This window comes from Capsicum annuum, chromosome 6 (assembly GCF_002878395.1).
Source record: "Capsicum annuum cultivar UCD-10X-F1 chromosome 6, UCD10Xv1.1, whole genome shotgun sequence".
In the NCBI taxonomy this organism is placed as follows: Eukaryota; Viridiplantae; Streptophyta; class Magnoliopsida; order Solanales; family Solanaceae; genus Capsicum; species Capsicum annuum.
In genome coordinates, this window is record NC_061116.1 from 160,969,910 (window position 1) to 160,991,350 (window position 21,441).

Below are 21,441 nucleotides of genomic sequence, written 5' to 3' on the forward strand. Positions count from 1 at the left end.
GTACTCTTTTTCCCTTACGAGGTTTTGTCCTAAAGTTTTTAATGAGGCAATTGAAATGCGTATTATTATAGATGTGTACTCTTTTTCCTTCACTAGATTTTTTTTCTACTGGGATTTTTCTAGTAAGATTTTAATGAGGCACATTATCTATCAATTAGACATTCAAGGGGGACTGTTATAAATGTATTTATATTATAGTGAATGTCTATCAAGATCTATTAAGATAGATCTTATCTCTTTGAAGCATCTATCTTTTACTCAAACCAAGAGTAAATTTCACCTATAAATAGAGAAGTTTTATTCATTGTATTTACAATCATACATCTCTCATCCCTGAGAGTAATAAAAATCACTCTCTCTATTCTATCAACTCTTCTTCTTTATTCTTTCTTGTTTTATAATACGTTCTCTACTCTTCTTCTTTATTCTTTCTTGTTTTATAACAGTTATCAGCACAAGACTCTGTCAAATGACTCTCTCTATTCTTTCTACTCTTCTTCTTTATTCTTTTTTATTTTATAACAATTTTATTATTGAGTAATTTTGAGTGATTTTTACCCCTTTTTCGGAAAAAAACAACAGAAAGACGCTATTCCCCTGAGAAGCTGTCACGCAATTCTTGTTCACTGGTTATTAACTTTGTCATTAAGTATGGATTATAATTATAGAATCCCATCATGCTTTTGTTACAAAACCCTTCACTTCCTTTCTAAGCTTACACTTAACATTGTTTAATTTGTGTTAAAAAGAGTGGAAAATATCACTTGTGGAGTATGTACCGTCGTTTCTGAGTGAAATTCTAAGTTAAAAACCCTTCTGTATCCTCTCTTTCTATACTCCAAAATCGAGGTGGGTTTCCTTTGTTTTCGGTTTTATTTGATCTGCATTTTCAGTTTTTGAACTAATTAACTCATTTGTGAATTGTGATTTCTTTCATTTTCTCTATGACGATCGTGTTTATTTTTCTATTTGAAATTATCATCCTTTTTTTTTGAAAAAAAAAAAACTCATGTGTTGTTGTATGTCATTTTCACGCATCCCTCATGCCTGCCTCAGTTAGCATTTTTAAAAGGTTTAGTAAAATTTGCCGTCGTTTTTCATTCCATTTGAGTAACTGTGTAATGGCTTTAAGACGGCTCTTGTAGATATGCAGGATAAGGCTACGTAAATAGACCTTGTGGTTCGGTCTTTCTGGAATCCGTGCATAGCGGGAGCTTTAGTGGATGAGCTGATTTTTTTCCATTGGGTCCCCTTTGCATGAAGTATCCACAAACCCCGATGTAGACTTGATTTTGAATATGTTTATTTGTGATTTTCTGATAGCATCATTTTCTATTTTCTGAAGTACTGATTTTTGTTGTTATGTTGCCTTTGTGTAACTATAACCTGTTTATTTTAAGGATTACTAACTCGGAACCTTATGATAGTTTAGAAAAGTTGTTTAGGGTCATCTATATTTACTTTCAGGGTACCCGCAAAACTGGATGCATATTTAACCACCTAAAGAGGGCAGCCTGGTGCACTAAAGCTCTTGCTATCTGCAGGGTTTAGGAAAGGGCCGGACCTCAAGGGTGGTCTATTGTATGCAACGTTACCTTGCATTTTTGCAAGAGGTTGTTTCCACGGCTCTATCGAAAACAACCTCTCTACTCCCTCGGGGTAGTGGTATGGACTGCGTACATCTTACCCTCCCCAGACCCCACTATGTGGGAATATACTTGGTTTGTTGTTGTTGTTGTTGTTTCCACGGCTCGAACCCGGGCCCTGCTAATCATATAGTAGTAACTTTACTAGTTACTCCAAGGCTCCACTTCGCATATATAACATCCTAAGTATCAAAAAAGAGAACATACATTGGAAAACCATTTACGGTGTGTTCGATACGAAGGAAAGTGTTTTCTGTGGAATTTGATTCTTGGAAATTATTTTGCAGGAAAATAAGTGGGTGTCGTACTTGTTTTCTTGTGTTTGGTATGTAATAAAAGATATCATCTTAAAATCATTTATATATAATCTAGATACATACTATGGAAGGTAGCGGCTGTGGGTGGTGGGGATGGGGGCTATGGGGTGTGAGCATAGGGGGTGGGTAGAACTCAATCATATGGAATGTCACTTGCAGAACTTGTTTTCTCTACTTTCATTAGGGAAGTCATTCTCCTCATTTTTAAGCAACGTTTTCCAAATTATTTGACCAACCGAACACACCTTATTTCTATTGCTGCCATCAGCCATTTGTGCTTCATAATGCTAACTAATGATTCTTTCATAACAATGTCAAATACATGCATAATCCATAAATGCATCATTGACATGCTTACTAGTTACTTTTAGATTATTTTACTTAAAAAGGATATCTGTACCTATTACCTATTGATTGACCTGAATATTTTAAATAGATCTTATTTTGATTCTCTTTGTTTAGGATGGTAAGACAATAAATGAACAGTTTTTAATTATTTTCGGTTTCTATAATTAGATGATCAATGAATCAAGCTGCTCTATGTTTAGCTAAGACGGTTATTTCTATGTTTGGTTTATGAAACGGGGTCTGCTTCATTAACTTTTATTTTTAATGTACTCGCTTTTAATCAGTGCTATCAAAGGCGTGCTTAAAGTGCATAAGCCCTAAAGCAAGGGTCAAAACGTGTTGAGTGCTTCACCTCGCTTAATGTGCGCTTCAGTGTCGTCATCAATTTTGTAAGGCATACGTTTCCTTGTCAGTGAGTCTCTTCTTAAGAGGCAACACTAAACAATTGGCATTTCACTTTATCATAATTTTTTTTAATATCTTTCTTCATATATTTGTCATTCATGCTTATAATTGTTAATCTTGGACTAAACATACATATTTGTATTTTTTTTTTCTCCTTTTGCGCTGTTTTTCATTAAAGCCCACGCTTTATTTGCGTTTTACACTTAAAGCCCCAGTGAACTTTAGAGCTTTTTTGCGCTTTTTACTTTTGATAACACTGCTTTAAATTTGAGTTATAATTGAAGAAAATTCATTAGACGAAAGAGATACTATTCTCTGGCGCCGGTCTCACAATTCCTCTCCATTGCACTACTTTCTAACTTTGTAATCTGAATATAGATTATCAAATCCCATCATGCTTTTGTTCACCAGGAATATGTACCATTGTCTCTTAGTCATTCCACAATTTCTGATCTCTAAGTTCAAACCTTTCTGTATTCTCTCTTTCTATAAACCAAAATCGAGGTGGGTTTTCCGTCGTCGTCTGTTTTATTTCATCTGCATTATCAGTTTTCTAAACTAATTAACCAATTTGTGATTGTGTGTTTTCTTTTCTTATGTGTATGGATATCCTCGTTTGATTTTAAGAGCAACTTTCCCTTTCTCTTTGCTATCTGCTTCATGAAGATCGTGTTTATTTTTCTCTTTGAAATTTATGATCTTCTTTTTAAACTCGTGTTGTTGATATCGATTTTCACGCATCAGTCATGTCTGTCTCAGTTAGTATTTCTAAAAGCTTTTGTAAAATTCTGATTCAATTTTCGTCCCCTTTGAGTGAGGTATCCACAAGCCCTGATGTAGACTTGATTTTCAATATTTTTATTTGTGACTTTCTGCTAGCATCATTTTCATTTTACTAAAGTACTTGTTTATGCTAACGAATGATTCTTTCATAACAATGTCAAATACATTATCATGCTTACTTTAATATTATTTTACTTAAAAAGGCTATCTGTACCGATTACCCATTGATTGACCTGAATAATGTGTAAAAACAGGATGCAAATACTAGCTGTGTATCAATATATTTGCCTTGTACAATGCATTAGCATTTCCAAATGAAAATGGCATTTCATCTTAACACTCTCTTTCATGAAAGATTTTGGACAGAGTCCTGGATTTTTATCTAATGCCCAATCTAAACGTGCTTGTTAATTTGTTGCTTGTTGGTCTAGTTCTGTTCTCATCATTTTCATTTTAAGTTTTCTTCTTAGATTTATTTGGACTATCATTTTTTTCATGTGTAAAAGTGTTGGTTTAAGTGTGTAGGTTACTTCTTTTTTCTTTTTTAAAAAATAATTTAAATGGAAGGTTACACTGTTGTGGTAATTCATGTTTGCTTTCTCCATGAATCTGAAAAACTTGCAGTTGTACAATAACTTTGGCTGAATGCTGCAGGCTCTTCTTGAAATTCCTCTCAATTACTCATGGGCACAGTTGCTTATAAGTCGGATGATGAATACTCAATAATCACTGATAAAGGAGACATTGGTTTCGTTGACTTTGACAAATATAAATCAGCATCTAGCTACAATCCAAATGAAGAGAGCGATATAGTTGTTATATCTGTTCCATTTCCGCTGATAGATGGAAAACCTAAATCAGGATTTGTTGGGGAAGCTGTTGTAGATTCAGTCACAATAGAGAATACCACCAATGAAACCCAGGAGCTGTGGTCAATTAAGATCTATGACTCGAAACCTGAAGATTCTTTCACGCTATCTCTGATGAAACCTCCAACTGCGTGTTCAGATGTGCAATATGTTGAAGAATTCATGGAGTCCTTTAGCTTAGAGGATAGAATGTTACGACCAGGTCAGACACTAACAGTATGGTTGACTTGTAAACCCAAAGAGATTGGATTGCACACATCAGCTGTGCATTTCAATGTGGGTGATGACACCATAGAAAGATTAGTTTTTGTCTTGGCTGAGGATAAGCTTTCCCGGTCTCTAGCTTCGAGTAGGCCATTCCACAGAGACAGAAAGAAGAAAGTGCCAGCAGTAGATGTTTCTGCTGCTAATGGATTTGTCGTGGGTTCTCGTCCTACGAGGGCTTCAAATCGAGGATTCAGAAACAGACTTCCTTCATATGAAATACCGGGGGATTTAAAGGAAATGATAGAGCAGAAACAATTTCCTGATGTTATTGGGGAAGGTTTAAGAAGAAACAATTACATTACTTATTTTAGAACATTACTAGCAATTGAAGAAATCAAGATGGAGGTGTGTGTTCATATTTTGATTTGAAGTAATACCTCATTTTGGGTAGTACTAAAATCCTATAGTTTCTTCTTTCTCAATAAAATAAAATAAAATAAAAAAATCTTATTGTTTCTTGGATCAGGAAGACATGAGGGACTATGATATGGAGTCTGTCACCATGAAGCGCCAGGGACCACAGTTTTTGTCCCTTGATGTCCCAGGGCTAGCTGAGAAGAGGCCATCTCTTGTTTATGGAGATTATATCTTTGCAAGACTAGCTACTGAAAATGCTAGACTTTACCAGGTGCATTCACATTTGTGCTTTGTTTTATATCATAAGCTGCTATTTGATAATTAAGTTCTCTTTACTGCATAATTTGGTAACTAATTGTAAATCCACGGTACCTGTAGATTTTCAAAGTTGAAAGAATCATTTCATGTATGCATACATCCACATTTCTACTAGATGAGGTGTCACATCCCAAAATAACCCGTATGCGTGACTAGCTCCCGCTAACATCACTTGCCGGGAGAACCAATTTCTCATACATTCACGATGTCTATAAACACTAAGATAAAAACATATGCAACTCCAAATGCATGGAATAATCATTAACACAAAGTAATTATCCAACCAGAAATTGTATAACGATTTATGAAAACAACAAAAGCTTAGATAATAAGTCTCTAGCCCAAATCCCACACTAAGACCATGGAGCATCTAACAGAGTTACATGAGTTCAACTTTCGGGCATGCAAACCCAATTAAAAGAAATACAACAACAACAACAAACCCAGTGTATTCCCACCTAGTGGGGTCTGGGGGGTGTAAGATGTACGCAGTCCATACCTCTACCTCTGATGAAGTAGAAAGGCTGTTTCCGAAAGACCCCCGGCTCAAGGCACGAGATACCACACAAACACATAGTAAAGCCCAGAAGCAGATTACATAACATAAATACGGCACCCATAAATAATATAAAATAGAGGAAAGCAGAGGAAAGCACACAGATTCGTAATAAAACATGGAACACGGAACACGGAATCATAACAGGAATAAAACCCCCACCAAGTAATTCCCTACACTAGCGACCCAAACTGGCCCTAATTCTCTGCTGGAATTCGCGTCTTCCAGACCTTCCTATCTAGGGTCAAGTCCTCGGTGAGCTGTAACTGTTCCATGTCCCGCCTAATCACCTCACCCCAGTACTTCTTCAGCCTACCCCTACCCCGCCTAAAACCATCCAACGCTAGCCTCTCACACCTACGGACCGGGGCATCCATGCCCCTCCTCTTCACGTGTCCGAACCATCTCAATCGTGCTTCCCGCATCTTGCACTCAACTGAAGTCACACCAACCTTCTCCCGGATAGTCTCATTCCGAACTCTATCCCCTCTAGTCAGTCCACACATCCAGCGCAACATCCGCATTTCTACCACCTTTATTTTTTGGATGTGGGAGTTCTTAACTGGCCAACACTCCGCTCCATACAGCAAGGCCGGACGGACTACCACCCTGTAGAATTTGCCTTTAAGCTTGGGCGGCACCTTCTTATCACACAGCACCCCCGACGCGAGTTTCCACTTCATCTATCCCGCCCCAATACGGTGCGAGACATCCTCGTCAATCTCACCAATTAAAAGAAATATAATCTAAAAATAGCTAAAGCCGGATAGCAGCCTCCACGAACAATGCGAAGGCTCACTGCAGCAATGGAATCCACACGTACCGACTGTCAGCCACTAGCCTCTCCTTCCGCAACAGTGTTTGTAGATATACCAATAAGGAGTGAGCTATATATAAATATAACCCAGTAAGATCCTCGACTTGTTTCTTTAATACACCTGGAACAAGTGTTAGAAAATGCAAGGCACAAAAAAATACATAAATAATATGCACACAATATCTCTTATAATGTAATGCTCAATAAGATCCAAATGGAGGTTCGAAAAGCCATTTTGTATCTCAACTCATTCAACTCTCACGGCTTGTCATAAACAACAGTGAAGGTGATTAGCCTAGCACCCTGCCAACTCCATGACAGCATATATAATACCCTGAAAGTCTACTATGGCAGCATGTACAAGCCTTTAACATATTACGGCAGCATAAGTATGCCCCTAACATATTACGACAGCTATGTGCTCCTAGAGACTATAACGACAATGAAGAAAATATATTCAACGTCCCAACGTCACCTCACAAATTACCACTAAATAATTCCAAGTACACTTCACAAAATACATATCCACAGCTAGTCAAAGACCACCGATCCTACCAAATTCACGCTTGTTCCAACACATGGACTAGGCAGAATTTTCTTTTTTTTTTATAAAGCAGGTTGGAAAAGCAACCATCAAAGTTTAAAGTCTCACTTACCTCGCTAATGACTAATTCCCCAACCTTGCAGTGGGTAGAACATCAACCAAATAATCTCCAATGGTTTCAACCTATCAAAAATATTAATTAACGATAGCGATCACACTAATTGGGGTCAAGTCTCAATATCCCTAACTTTTAAACTTACAGCTAAATCTTAATATCTCACACCTTATATATTGAATTAACGATAATATTTCAATACGACTGTCCAAACATGATACCAATGATAAGGAAAAGAAAGTTTTCAAACAAAGCTTCAGCTTTGCTTACTGGCAGATGCTCCCTAAGTTGAAAATTGTTGTTTTCTCATGCTAATGAAACCAAAGCTAAGTCCTAATTTAATTCTTCTTTGGGTGATCATTACTAAAATAGTACAACCCTTCATTATAGACCAATCATAAGCCCCAATTATTTATATTGTATCACTTAATATCATGAGCAAACATCTGCACTAATATCATGAGCAAACGTCTAGACTATTGTATGTATATTCAATTCCCATGCCAAAGAACAACGGAAAAGTTCATACCTTACAGAGAAGTTTCAATCCCACTTCTGCATTCTGCAACTTATTTTTTTTCTACGCTGCTTGCTGATCTCTTCCAAGAATAAAGGGAGCAATATATAACCCAGTATTCTACTTGTACAGCTACTAGCGTGAAACTGAATAAGGGAAAAGGTTAGGCTTTTAGCTTGCTCACATTAATTCTCTTAATTAATATTAATAATATAGGCTACCCCTCATTAAAAGGTGTGAGTTATTACACGAGGTCCCCATGCCGTCTTTCTATTACCTTTAAAATAGCATTCACTTGAAATATTCATGTTGGCCTTTACAAGTATGGATGTCGTGGTAGAACTTCAACATTTTTTGCTATTTATTATCTTCCTCGAGTCTTTTTTTAATATTGTTTCTGTTTTTAATTTCACTTTCCTCTATTTCACTGCAAAAGGGTGAGAACTTTTGTGATTTCTAGCTGCTATATTTAGCTGGTCTCTTTAGTTGCATGTCAATACAATCGACAGAATGCCCAAGCTTCAAATAGGGAGTTAGGAGATTCAATGGATTGCAATATTCGTTCTTTTGGGGAAACTAAGCTGCCCAATGACACATGCATTGCTCCCCTTTCCAAGATACATGCTAAAAGTTTCACCCTTTATCTAATATATGCATCAAAAGAAGTTTAAGAACAGATGAAGGAGAAACGTTATCTTTCTTTCGAGATTTTATACATGAGCTTGAGATCAGAAGAATAAATGTATTAACATAAAATTGGTGATTCTGGTGGTTTTTGCACAGGGTTATATTCACCGAGTTGAAGCAGAAGAAGTATATTTGAAGTTTGAAAAGAATTTTCACATCAACCACGTGGCTGGAAATCTTTATAATGTACGGTTTGCATTCGTTCGTACGGGTGTGCGGAGGTTGCATCAAGCCACTGAAGCTACAGAAAGCTTAAATGGAGAAATTCTCTTCCCATCAGGCATAGCCAGAGCGAGAAATATACAAGCTGCTAGACTGGCACCTATGTCATGTATGCTTAACAAGGAGCAGACAAGTGCAATTGAAAAGATTCTTGGGTGCAAAGGGGGGGCTCCATATGTTATCCATGGGCCACCTGGTACAGGCAAAACAAGGACTCTTATCGAAGCTGTTATCCAGCTACATATTATGAGGAAAGATGCTCGAGTTCTTCTCTGTGCACCTTCAAATAGTGCTGCAGACCATATACTTGAGAAACTTGTTAGTCAGCAGAATATTGGAGTGCAGGACCATGAGATTTTGAGGTTGAATGCATTCACACGTCCTTTAGATGATGTGAATCCTAGTTACATTCGCTTTTGCAATGTTGAAGATTATGGTTTTAAGTGTCCTCTTCTCAGGGACCTTAAAAGATATAGGATTATCATATCTACATATGCTAGTGCATCTCTTCTTTATGCAGAAGGCATCAAGCGAGGATACTTCTCTCATATTTTCTTGGATGAGGCAGGACAGGCATCGGAGCCTGAGACCATGGTTCCTCTGTCACATCTTTTAAGTAAGGAGACAGTAGTTGTACTTGCTGGTGACCCACGCCAACTTGGTCCAATAGTTTTCTCAAAAGATGCTGAAAATTATGGATTGGGGACGTCATATATGGAAAGGTTATTTGAATGCAAGTTATATGGTGATCTCAATGAAAATTATGCTACCCTACTAGTAAGGAACTATCGGTGTCATCCAGTAATTCTGCATCTTCCCTCAGAAATGTTTTATGGCGGAGAGTTGATCCCATGTAAAGAAGATAAAACTTCTACTCGGACTTGGGCGGACCTTCTTCCAAACAAGGAATTTCCTTTGCTTTTCATTGGTATACAAGGTTGTGATGAAAGGGAAGGAAACAACCCATCATGGTTCAACAGGATCGAAGCAAGCAAGGTAGTAGAGATCATCAGAGATATGATAGATAACAAAGGTCTGAAAATGGAAGATATTGGGGTGATAACACCTTACAGGCAGCAAGTACTGAAAATAAGAAGCGCCCTTGAGGGCTTTGATTGGGCTAATATAAAGGTTGGCAGCGTTGAGCAATTCCAAGGTCAGGAGAGAGAAGTTATTATCATATCGACTGTCCGATCAACGATACAACATAATGACTTTGATAGAATCCACTATTTAGGATTTTTAAGCAATCCGAGAAGGTTCAATGTTGCTGCTACAAGAGCCAGATCATTGCTTGTTGTTATCGGGAATCCACACATCATCTGCAAGGTAATTCTGTATTTATTTTTGCTACTGTGTTATGTAGTACTAATGTAGATTTGATATCCCATAGTGAAGATGGAGTTTCTGTCTTATCTTTTTTTCTGAAAGTTTTCCTGATACCTATTGGTGGCAACTTGGAGTTGAATATTTACAGGGAGCTATTTACTGGGTCATTCATAAAAGTTGAATTAGAAAAATGATTTTCCTCTTAAATTTGTTATGGGCCTTTGTGGAGCTTAAAATTATGAATACTGAGGCATATTTTGCGAATTGCTCTATCTATGAGTGAGAACCAATATTTATTAACGTATCCGATATGGCAGGACCCCTACTGGAACAAGCTTTTGTGGTATTGTGTAGACAATGGCTCCTACAAGGGTTGCTTCTTACCTGAAAAACTGGAGATCCCTCAAGAGGATTCTAGACAAGAAAATAACTGGAATAATGATTGGGAACAAGCAAATAATTGGTATGATGACGGGGGACAAGCAAATAACTGGAATGATGATGGAGGACAAGCTAATAACTGGAATGATGATGGGGCACAAGAAAATAACTGGGATTGTGAAGATGCACAAGCTAAAAGTTGGGGCTATGAAGTGCAAGCTAATGATTGGGACCAAGACCAAGACCAAGGGGGAAAAGTTGGTGATTGGGACCAAGATGAAGGGGAACAAGCTAAGAATTGGAATGAAGGCGGCACTTGCAATAATGAAGAGAAACAGAGTTTTCAGCCATCGCTTGATGTTCAACAGGATACAGTGCACCAAACAGACTACACCCCGGACCCTGTTATGGATGAAGCTGAATGGTCTGATGGTTGGAAATAATTGCTTAGTTTATTATGCAAGGGGCTGTAACTTTTGGAGGTTGTGTTGAACCTCAAAACTTGGAAAGAGTTTTTTTAGATTCTGCACTAGAATGTGCAGATTTTGCATTTTGAAAATTTCAACCTCAGGAATGCCTGCATTTCATCTATATATATACTGCATTTTATCTACATATATAGATGCTATATATATAATGTTGGCGTGGAGGATTCTAGATCCAAGTTAACGTAAAAGCTGACACCTTGAAACCTCAAATTCATTATATTTCAAGATAACTTACTGCAATGGGCGTTATCAGAACAGTACAAAACTGATGTACGTCTACATCACACTTCCGAACGTATGTTTACATTGAGTTGCCAATTCAGTTGAACTGCAAAGTCACTACCCCCACAGGCTGCTAGAAAAACTGATAATGAATCTCTGGGAGCCCTGTGCTGCTGATGGTATCAAATCAGACTTGAATCCTGAATTTGTATCAGGGTCTCCAAAGCTGCCTGTTGGAGGTGGTGTTAAATTTGGTCTTCTATCAGCCACTGGTCCCAGCGGAGGTGTGAATAGCTGAAGAACATTAGCAGCTACAAAATGTGAGACAAACAATAGCAACCCATAAGCACTAATAGACTAAGGGATCGTTTGGTAGAGTGTATTAGAAAACTAATGCATGCATTAGTTTAATGTGTATTACTAATACCTTGTTTGGTATACTTTTGCACCCTATGTATAACTAATGCTTGCATTAGTTATATACTCTATTGTGTATTAAGGTGTGTATTATTACTACCTCAAAATCCATGGTATTAGCAATGCAATGGATCCAATACATGCATTAACATGATTAAAGATACTATTATCCCTCAAAAATTTTCACATCCTTTCTAACATAAATATGGAGGATATTTTTGTAAATTTTTTTTTTTTTTAAGAAATTATTTAATTCATGTTTTTTTTAATATGTCAAATCAAACACTGCATAAGAAAAACACAAGCATAACTAATGCAAGCGTAGCTAACACAAGCAATACTAACACGATATTTTGCATAGCTAAATATGGCATGTTAGTAATACTTGTATTAGTAATGCTTGTGTTTTTCTTATGCAATGTTTGGTTTGATGTATTAAAAATAACATGAATTAAATAATTTCTTAAAAAAAAGAAATTTACAAAAATATCCTCCATATTTATGTTAGAAAGGATGTGGAAATTTTTTTGAGGGATAATAGTGTCTTTAATCATGTTAATACATGTATCATCCATTGCATTACTAATACCATGGACTTTGAGGTATTAGTAATACTAGGGGTGTACAAATCAAACCGTCAAGTCAAACTGAACTGACGAACCAAACCAAACCGAGAAAAAAAAACCGACTTATGGTTTAGTTTGACGTTAGAAAACAAAACCCGACCATTCTTGGTTTGGTTTAGTGTTGACAAAAGAAAAAATCAAACCGACATATATATATATATATATATATATATATAGAGAGAGAGATAGATATATAGATATATAGATATATAGATATAGATATATATATGTACTTATAATATAATTATAATTATAATTATAACTTTTTACATATAAAATATTAATTATAATCTACTTTTAAATACTTTTTCAACTAATTTTAGTAATTTTCAATAATTTGAAAGTAGATGCAGACATATATTCAGATTTGGGCCTTTAAGTTGTAATATTTGTCCATTAATTGCTAATTAAATGATCCAAAACCCAATATAAATTTAAAACCTAAACTTTTCACTCTTCATCTCACTTTTTAATTTCAAGAGATTTTTCCGCTCCTTATTTTTTCATAATTGTGGTTTTTCATTAGCGCTGAAAACATATATTGATCTAGTCTTCGATCACAATATCTATAATTATAAAAACTAAAGATTATTAAAAAAAACGAAAAAAACTGAAAAAATCGAAAGAACCGACTAAAATCTAAACCGAAAAAACCAATTTTATGTTGGTTTGATTTGGTTTATAGTTTTAATAAACCGACATGATTGGTTTGATTTTTTTTTTATAAAAAACGAACCAACCCGACCTATGTACATCCCTAAGTAATACACACATTAATACACAATAGAGTGTATAACTAATGCAAGCATTAATTATACATAGGGTGCAAAAGTACCAAATAAGTTATTAGTAATACACATTAAACTAATGCATGCATTAGTTTTCTAATACACTCTACTAAACGACCCTTAAAAGATTAAGCAAGTTAAAGTAAATTCACCAGAAAATCGGAGTTTTAATTAACTTCAGGACTAGGAGATGGAGGTGACATAGGAGATTATGTTGGTCTTAAGGTAGCTGGACCTATCAGGCAGAAGCCTCTTTTTTAAAAAAATAAAAAAATCCCAACTTTTTTTTCGTAAATGAAAATTTAATCTTCTCTTTCTCTTGTTTAAACAAAATCAAGAAATTCTGGTGCCAAAATAAATTTAGTAACTTTGATACCTGGACCTGGAATAGGAGTAGGTTATGCTGCATGCAAAGTAGTAATACAAGTCAGATTAGTGATCTAATATCAATTGAATCCAGTATATGATAAACCAGCTTAATTTCACGAATGGTCACTGAAGTTGACACACTCGCTTAATTACTTTTGCACTGGACGGGGATACCGGCCATATTACATGCTTTAGAAAGGGAAATTGCTCAAGTCCTGTTAATGGGAACGCGAAAAGGAATGTTTCCAGTGACAATAAGGCAGAGACAATCTGCACCATTGTTCATGACATACTTGAGAGATCGGCAACAATCTAAAGTCGGTGAAGCATTATTTCTCCCACCATTGCTAATGAAGTTTATAAAAGGGCGAAAGCTACACGCAGTACTAATCTGCCCGGAAACTAGTTGTGTTTCGAAAACCATTAAAACAATAGCCAAAATTAACGTTAATTTTACTCAGGGGCGGATTCAAGATTTTCAGTGAGGGGATTTAGTAGTATATATACGGACTAGTCGAAGGGGGTTTAACCTCTACTATTTATACATAAAAAAAAATTTACTATGTAAAAATAGTATAATTTTCCGATGAAGAGGGTTCCGATGAACCTTGGACTTTATGTAGATCCGCCACTGATTACTTCCATTTTGTAATGAATTTTAAAGATTTGTAGAATTAGTTACTAAAATGGAATGTGCAAGGAGGAAAAATGAATGTACAGAAATTTGATGTTGGGTATTGAAGATATTAATAATTAGAAGTAATTTATAGATTAAAAGAGAAAAATAACAAGGATATTACGAGAAACATTTATAGGTTCAAAGTCTTTTTGAAGCTCAACTACTTTAACTAAGTTCAAATGATAGAGAGTATTTAGGTTACCGAAACATAATTGCATTTGGATTTTTGAAGTTCTTAATTGATGTCGTTTCAAGGATTTGAATCTGTTAGATGTATTCCTCACTTGTTCTTTTTAACTCTTATGTTTACGAGAAAGCTTCAGAGGAGGTATCAACAAGAAAGTGAGTGCTATTTTATGGGGTAAAAGTAGTCAAGATACGCGGTCATATCAAATTATGACACGTGAAGAATAATAAACACAAATCAATGTATAGTTAGATAAGATGCAAAGCTGGATCATATATTGAAACGAAGAAGATAACCAATGCGACAATGTTACACCGGAAGCCAATGATAAATCTACACCGAGTGGAAGCATACTGAACCAAAGGTTGGGACATCCAGATAAGGAGAAGTCAACAAGTCAATACCCATGAATGACAACAATCGTTACTTCTTTTCTTATTAATTATATTTAATTAATCATTTAACACGAATTATCGAGGGGTTAATGCTTAGCAATCAATATTCTTTCATGTTTGTTCTACACAAACACGAATTTATGTTTCATATAAAGTTTGATTGCATGTATTAAATTTTTCAATAAAATATTTGTTCAACTGTTTTCTTTCAAAACTATGTATCGATAACCCTCAATTGAAATTTGAAGTAATATAATAAAATACTAAGGTAATTGAATTTCCTTTGTCATATCATTCTTGGAGTTAGCTAGTAACATGGGGGTTTAGGCCACAGGTAACAAAAGAGATTTAAAATGAGGTGCAGGAAAAGAGATTTAAAATGAGGTGCAGGTGCATAAGTCTTAATAATTGAGTAGAGGTGACAATTACTTAATTATGGATTAAGAAAATTCGAAAAATTTCAAAATAACCCACAATTTTTTAAATTTACACTTTGATTCAAATGTTAGTTAATATAACAAGGAACGAAGAAAAAAAACATGCATTTTTCTCTCTCTTCATCTGTTGTTATTTTCTCTCTCTTCGGGATATTTGTTGTTAATTGTTGCTGCTGCTTTATCCATCATCTTCTGATTCATTATCATCAACTTATACTTCATTATCATCTTCATATTCTTCTTGTTGACCATTGTTGTTGTTGTTACCCCAACTGCTGCTCTTTGACCAAATTCTTATGTCAAATTTTATTTCGTAAATCACTTTCAACTTTGGAATTTACTTGAGAGGAGACTTTGGTAAGTCAGATTATGTTTTTTAGTTGAATTTGTCATTTGGGTAATTGCTAGTGTGTTGTTTTTTCAACAATAACTAGCACGCGAACATGAATGCAATATAAGAGCAATCTGTTTAAATAGATCCATTATCTGCGGCACCAGATAAATGTTCTGTTGTAACAGTAGACTCATATTGGATTCATGTTTATGGTTCTAGGTGCCCGTAATATGAATCGAATAGATGAGTATTCTGTTGCACCAGATTAGTAATCTGTTTCAACAGATAAATAATTTATTTCATCAGATTACTAATCTGTTTCGAACAACAAAATACAGCTCCTGTCACAAACCTAACAGATAACTCATATGTTCTTGCTATTGATACTGGAATCAAATTATTCCTTAATTGTAGACATGTCATTTGTTAAGAAATAGAAATAGACAACACGAAAATTAAATAAGAAATAAAAAGTCAAGTGCATCAAACATAAATTTTTATAAAACAAAAAAAAATACATAGATAAAAGAAAAAAAAGTTTAATTATTATTATCATCATTATTATTTGTATGGACAGCCGGCCAATCTTCAACCGGCAGCAGCAGTGCCCTCCTCAGCCTGCGGATCTCCCGCAGCATCCTTACTCTTATGGCGGACAACTCCTAATGCAGGTCATGAACCTCCTTCTGCAGTTCCCACATGGCGTTTCGTAAAATAGCGACATCCCACACAAGATTAGCCATATCTAGAAAACGCATAAGTTGACAAAACACACGTAAAAACAAAAGTAAAGAAAAGAAATAATTTGAATGTAATGTAATACACAACGAATATTTACACAAAAATCAAGAAAAAAACTAACCAGAGACAGGAAAAAGCTATCAAGTCCTTGAAGAGAAAGTAGTTGAAGGTGTAACAAAAGCAAGGAATAAATAGTGTGTAGTAGAACGAACGATTGAGTAAGGAGGGACCTATTTATAGAGGATTGAACTTGAATGAGTTAGGCAAAAAATCGCAACTGTTCATCTCCATTTATTAATGACATTCTTGATTACTGTAAAATGTTATGACTTAATTAAATTAAGCAATATTGTGATAAGTCATGACTTTTCAGCTTTATTATTATTAAAATAAATAGTTCTTTCTAGGAATTATTTTTTTTTACACTGAGTTGGACAACAGATTATATATCTGTTGCATAAGATAAATCATTTGTTACAATAGATATATCGTCCGTTGCAACAAATAGATAACCTGTTGCATTAGATAATATATCTGTTGCAACATATAATATATATTTTTAAAAAATATCTTCATGAAACCCAAATTTTCTGAATATTTAATTATATAAATTAATAAAGTAGATTTAAAGGCACAACTATTCACTTCCATTTATTAATGACATTCTTGAATACTGTAAAAAGTTTTGACTTTTTACATTATTGTGATAAGTCATAACTTTTCAGCTTTATCGTTATTAAAACAATTAGTTCTTTCCAGGAACCATTTTTTTTACACTGAGTTGAATAACAGATTATATATCTGTTGTATCAGATAAATCATCTATTACATTAGATATATCATCTGTTGCAATAAATAGATAACATGTTGCATCAGATAAAATATCTGTTCAATTTATAATATATATACTCCCTCCATTTTATTTTAATTGGCCATCTTTCTAAAAATATATGTTTCAATTTGGTTGTCCATTTGATGAGATCAAGAAGATTTTATTATGTTCTTTCAATACTACCCTTAACATTAAATGACTAACAAAAATGTATTTACTCAAACATATATTTTCAAAGCATAATTAATAAGGCTAATTTGGTAAAATAAACCCCTAATTAAGATTTTCTTAATGGGTGTGCCAAGTCAATAGGGGTCAACTAATATGAAATGGAGGGAGTATTTGGTTAAAAAAATAAATCTTTATAACATCCAAATTTTCTGACTTTTTAATTATATAAATTAATAAAGCAAATTTAAAGGCACAACTGTTCACCTCCATTTATTAATGACATTCTTGATTACTGTAAAAAGTTATGACTTAATTAAATTAAGCAATATTGTGATAAGTCATGAATTTTCAGTTTTATTATTATTAAAACAGGTAGTTCTTTCCAGGAACTATTTTTTTTATACTGAGTTGGACAACAGATTATATATCTGTTGCATCAGATAAATCATCTATTACAACAGATATATCATCCGTTGCAACAAATAGATAACATGTTGCATCAGATAATATATCTGTTCAATTTATAATATATATACTCCCTCCATTTCGTTTTAGTTGGCCATCTTTCTAAAAATATTTGTTTCAATTTGGTTGTTCATTAGATGAGATCAAGAGGATTTTATTATATTCTTTCAATACTACCTTTAACATTAAATGACTAAATAAAGTGTATTTACTCAAACATATATTTTCAAAGCCTAATTAATAAGGCTAATTTGGTAAAATAAACCCCTAATTAAGTTTTTCTTAATGGGTGTGCCAAGTCAATAGAGACCAACTAATATGAAACGAAGGGAGTATTTTGTTAAAAAATAAATTATCTTCATGACATTCAAATTTTCTGACTTTTTAATTATATAAATTAATAAAGCAAATTTAAAGGCACAACTTTTCACCTCCATTTATTAATAACATTCTTGATTACTGTAAAAAGTTATGACTTAATTAAATTAAGCAATATTGTGATAAGTCATGACTTTTCAGCTTTATTATTATTAAAATAATTAGTTCTTTCCAGGAACTATTTTTTTACACTGAGTTGGACAACAGATTATATTTCTGTTGCATCAGATAAATCATCTGTTACAACAGAAATATTATCCGTTGCAACAAACAGATAACCTGTTGTATTAAATAATATATCTGTTGCAACATATAATATATATATATATATATTTTAAAAACAAAATTATCTTCATGACATCCAAATTTTCTGACTTTTTAATTATATAAATTAATAAAGAAGATTTAAAAATAAGAATATTTTTGGTGAGTTTTTTACTGTTTAAATTGTGTTTATCATTTATTTCATTATTCTTTTCTGTGAAAAGAAATGACTTAATTAAATCAAGCTGGTGAGTTATTTATTATTGTGACAAGTCATGACTTTTCAGCTTATTAAATTTAAATAACCTTTTTCTTAATTTAAAAATCAAATACACCTGGTTTTCAATAACTGTTTCTTTAATAACCATTTTTATTAATTGAGTTATGGCAACAAATTGTATATCTGTTGTATCAGATAACCTATCTGTTTCAACAGATATACCATCTATTGCTATAAATCGCATCTGTGTAAGGAGCTTTTTGATTTCTTCTAACTGATTCATCAGTCGCAACAAATGAGAAATTTGATGCATCAACAACGTTTTTTATTTTTGTTTGTTGAATGTGTTTAGACAAAAGTCACAGTCACAACTATTCATTCACTTTTTTCTTAACAATCATATCATCATATATCTTAATTAAATTAATCCAATGTTGTGACTTTTTTAAATTAAATAATCTTTCTTTTACAATTATAATATCATTTAGTTTCTTATTATTTATTAACGAACCATTTTTAGGAGAATTTGTCATCATGACTTTTTACCATCGTCTGTTGCCACAAGTGCTCAATCCCTACCTCCAACCGTCGACATGTTGAGAATAGAAAATAAATAGAATGATAATTAAATATTGAATAAAAATTAAAAATTCAAAGTCGACCAAACCAAACCAAACATATACATGAATTTTTTTAAATCCCTTATAGGTAGATCGGATATAAAAAAAATACATACGCTAAAAGAAAGAAAAAATATAACAATTATTATTACTACTACTATTATTATTATTACTAGTATTATTGTCAACTTGACAATTTTCATCCGGCAGCAGCTGGGCCCTCCTCAGCCTTGCTCCGAAGTTTGGTCAAATCCCTCTGGAGTTCATCAAACTGCATTTGAAGTTCCTGCAAGGACTCGATATGAATCTTCTTGTACGAATCTGGATCAGCCACATTAGTATTGTTAGTATAGTAGAATGAACGAGTGAGTGAGAGGAGGCCGGAGGGACCTATTTATAAAATGATTGAATTGGAAGGAACTGGACTTAGTCAAACAAAAAGCTACGACTGTTCATATCCCTTAATTAAATAAAACTGATGAATTTTCGAATATGTAAATTAAAAAAAATGGATCTAAATACAACTTTTTATCTTTTTATTGTATTTTGAAAAGAGATAGATTGGTAATATGTTGCAAAATATATTCCACCCGTCAGATAACTTACAATATATTGACAATCTGTTGCAACAGATGGATATATCAGTTTGCTTTTCCATCAGCTATGACGTCTGTTGCACTTGCTAGTCATCTGTTTATTCAATTTCATCGAGAGCAATCGATTTTTCTAAACACTTCTTGGCCAAACTCAATTTTTACTCTTGGATTGCTTTTTTTTTTTTCTTTGCATCCTTCAAGCTGGCCTCCAAATTGAATTTTTGCTCTTGGATTGATGGCAAAAATTGAATTTGGAGGCCATCTTGAAGGATGCAAAGAAAAAAAGAGAAGCAATCCAAGAGCAAAAATTGAGTTTGGCCAAGAAGTGTTTAGAAAAATCTATTGCTCTCGATGAAATTGAATAAACAGATGACTAGCAAGTTGCAACAGATGCCACAACTGATGAAAAAGTAAACTGATATATCCATCTGTTGCAACAAATTGTCTATATGTTGTAAGTTATCTGACATGTGGAATATATTTCGCAACAGATTATCAATCTGTCTCTTTCCGAAATACAAAAAAAAAATTGTATTTAGATTCGGGTTTTTTTAATTTACATATTCGAAAAGTCACCAGTTTTATTTAATTAAGGGATATGAACAGTCTTGGCTTTTTGTTTTACTAAGTCAAGTCACCACTTCTAATTTAATTATTTTGTCATTGTGGTCGTTAAGCTCAATATAGAGCTCTTGATCTTTTGTGAGTTTGTCAAGACCACTTTCTTTCTTGGCAACTTTCTTATAATACTCTTCTAAGTCCTTCTTAGCTCTACGCAAGGTCAAGGAGAAGTATGGAAGGTTCTCTTTGAGTTTTTCCAAGGCAAGCGCTCTCTTGACTGATAAATCCTGTATTGCAGCATATATGGATAGTGAAGCACTCAATGCAGAATATTTTTCTGGTAGAAGCAAGTTTTGAGAAGACATAATTAGTAATTTATAGATATCACCTTTCGCTGTGTCAAGCAGAAAAATCAAGTGATTGAGATCGTTTAATCTGTTGACTAACTCGAGCAAAGATGTCTTCTGGATTATCAAACTTAACAAGGCAGTCTGGTGGTTCAATAGTATCAGATGTCTTATTTTCGGTATTAGCTAATGATGGGGAGATTCTGTCTTCTTCACCATCCTGAAAAGAAAAAGCACTCAAAATTAGATGGAGTATCTCTACATAATGACACAAGATGAACTAAATCTATCATTCAGTTTTTCCTTTCTATTTCTTCCCTTTTTATCTTCTCACCTTTATCAGATCCAAAATTTTTATTTTTTTTGAATACTTGATAATGCTTTGGAAATTGCTTTCATTCTCCTCTTAGCCTTAATCTCTAATGGAGTGAATGAAACTGAAATCCTCTTTAACTGAACGACTAGATGAAACTACTGTTAGATATCAATTCCTTTACATCAGCAGTTAATGCATTAACAGTATCAATCACACCATCATCTTTTGCCTTACACTCTTCACATTTGCATGCACAAGATAAGCAAGGAGAGGCAAGATTGATCATTCTTCTACCATATAGAGGACAATATATCCTCCATGGAAAAGTCTACACCATCGCCAGAAATGCTTGCCACAGCGAAAGTCTGTAGAAGGCATGACAAATAAATATGAGCAATATCCGACATTAAATCTTAATAAGGTATCAAAACCATATTCATGGTCCCTTAGCCTTATCAGTTCGGACCTACCAAACTTAATTGTAAAATTACAGATATCTTGTTTGAATGA

General features: G+C 34.0%; 1 protein-coding gene and 1 pseudogene across 7 annotated transcripts; one reads left to right on the top strand and one right to left on the bottom strand.

The window, feature by feature from the left end:
* The first annotated feature begins 590 nt into the window (after positions 1–590).
* On the top strand, positions 591–11,093 carry LOC107873128 (probable RNA helicase SDE3). 7 transcript variants are annotated; one of them, XM_016719862.2, is made up of 7 exons: positions 599–849; positions 1,146–1,262; positions 2,596–2,700; positions 4,154–4,980; positions 5,102–5,263; positions 8,643–10,097; positions 10,415–11,093. In XM_016719862.2, the coding sequence occupies exons 4-7, from the start codon at positions 4,183–4,185 to the stop codon at positions 10,919–10,921; spliced, it is 2,922 nt and encodes a 973-aa protein (XP_016575348.2). In that variant the 5' UTR covers positions 599–849; positions 1,146–1,262; positions 2,596–2,700; positions 4,154–4,182; the 3' UTR covers positions 10,922–11,093. The 7 variants fall into 7 exon arrangements, with proteins under 7 accessions (XP_016575346.2, XP_016575348.2, XP_016575347.2 ...); XM_016719861.2 differs by having other exon boundaries at positions 1,154–1,262; XM_047413521.1 differs by lacking the exon at positions 2,596–2,700 and having other exon boundaries at positions 1,146–1,280.
* A 129-nt stretch (positions 11,094–11,222) lies between these two features.
* On the bottom strand, positions 11,223–21,217 carry LOC107874166 (annotated as a pseudogene).
* Between the last annotated feature and the right edge of the window lie 224 nt (positions 21,218–21,441).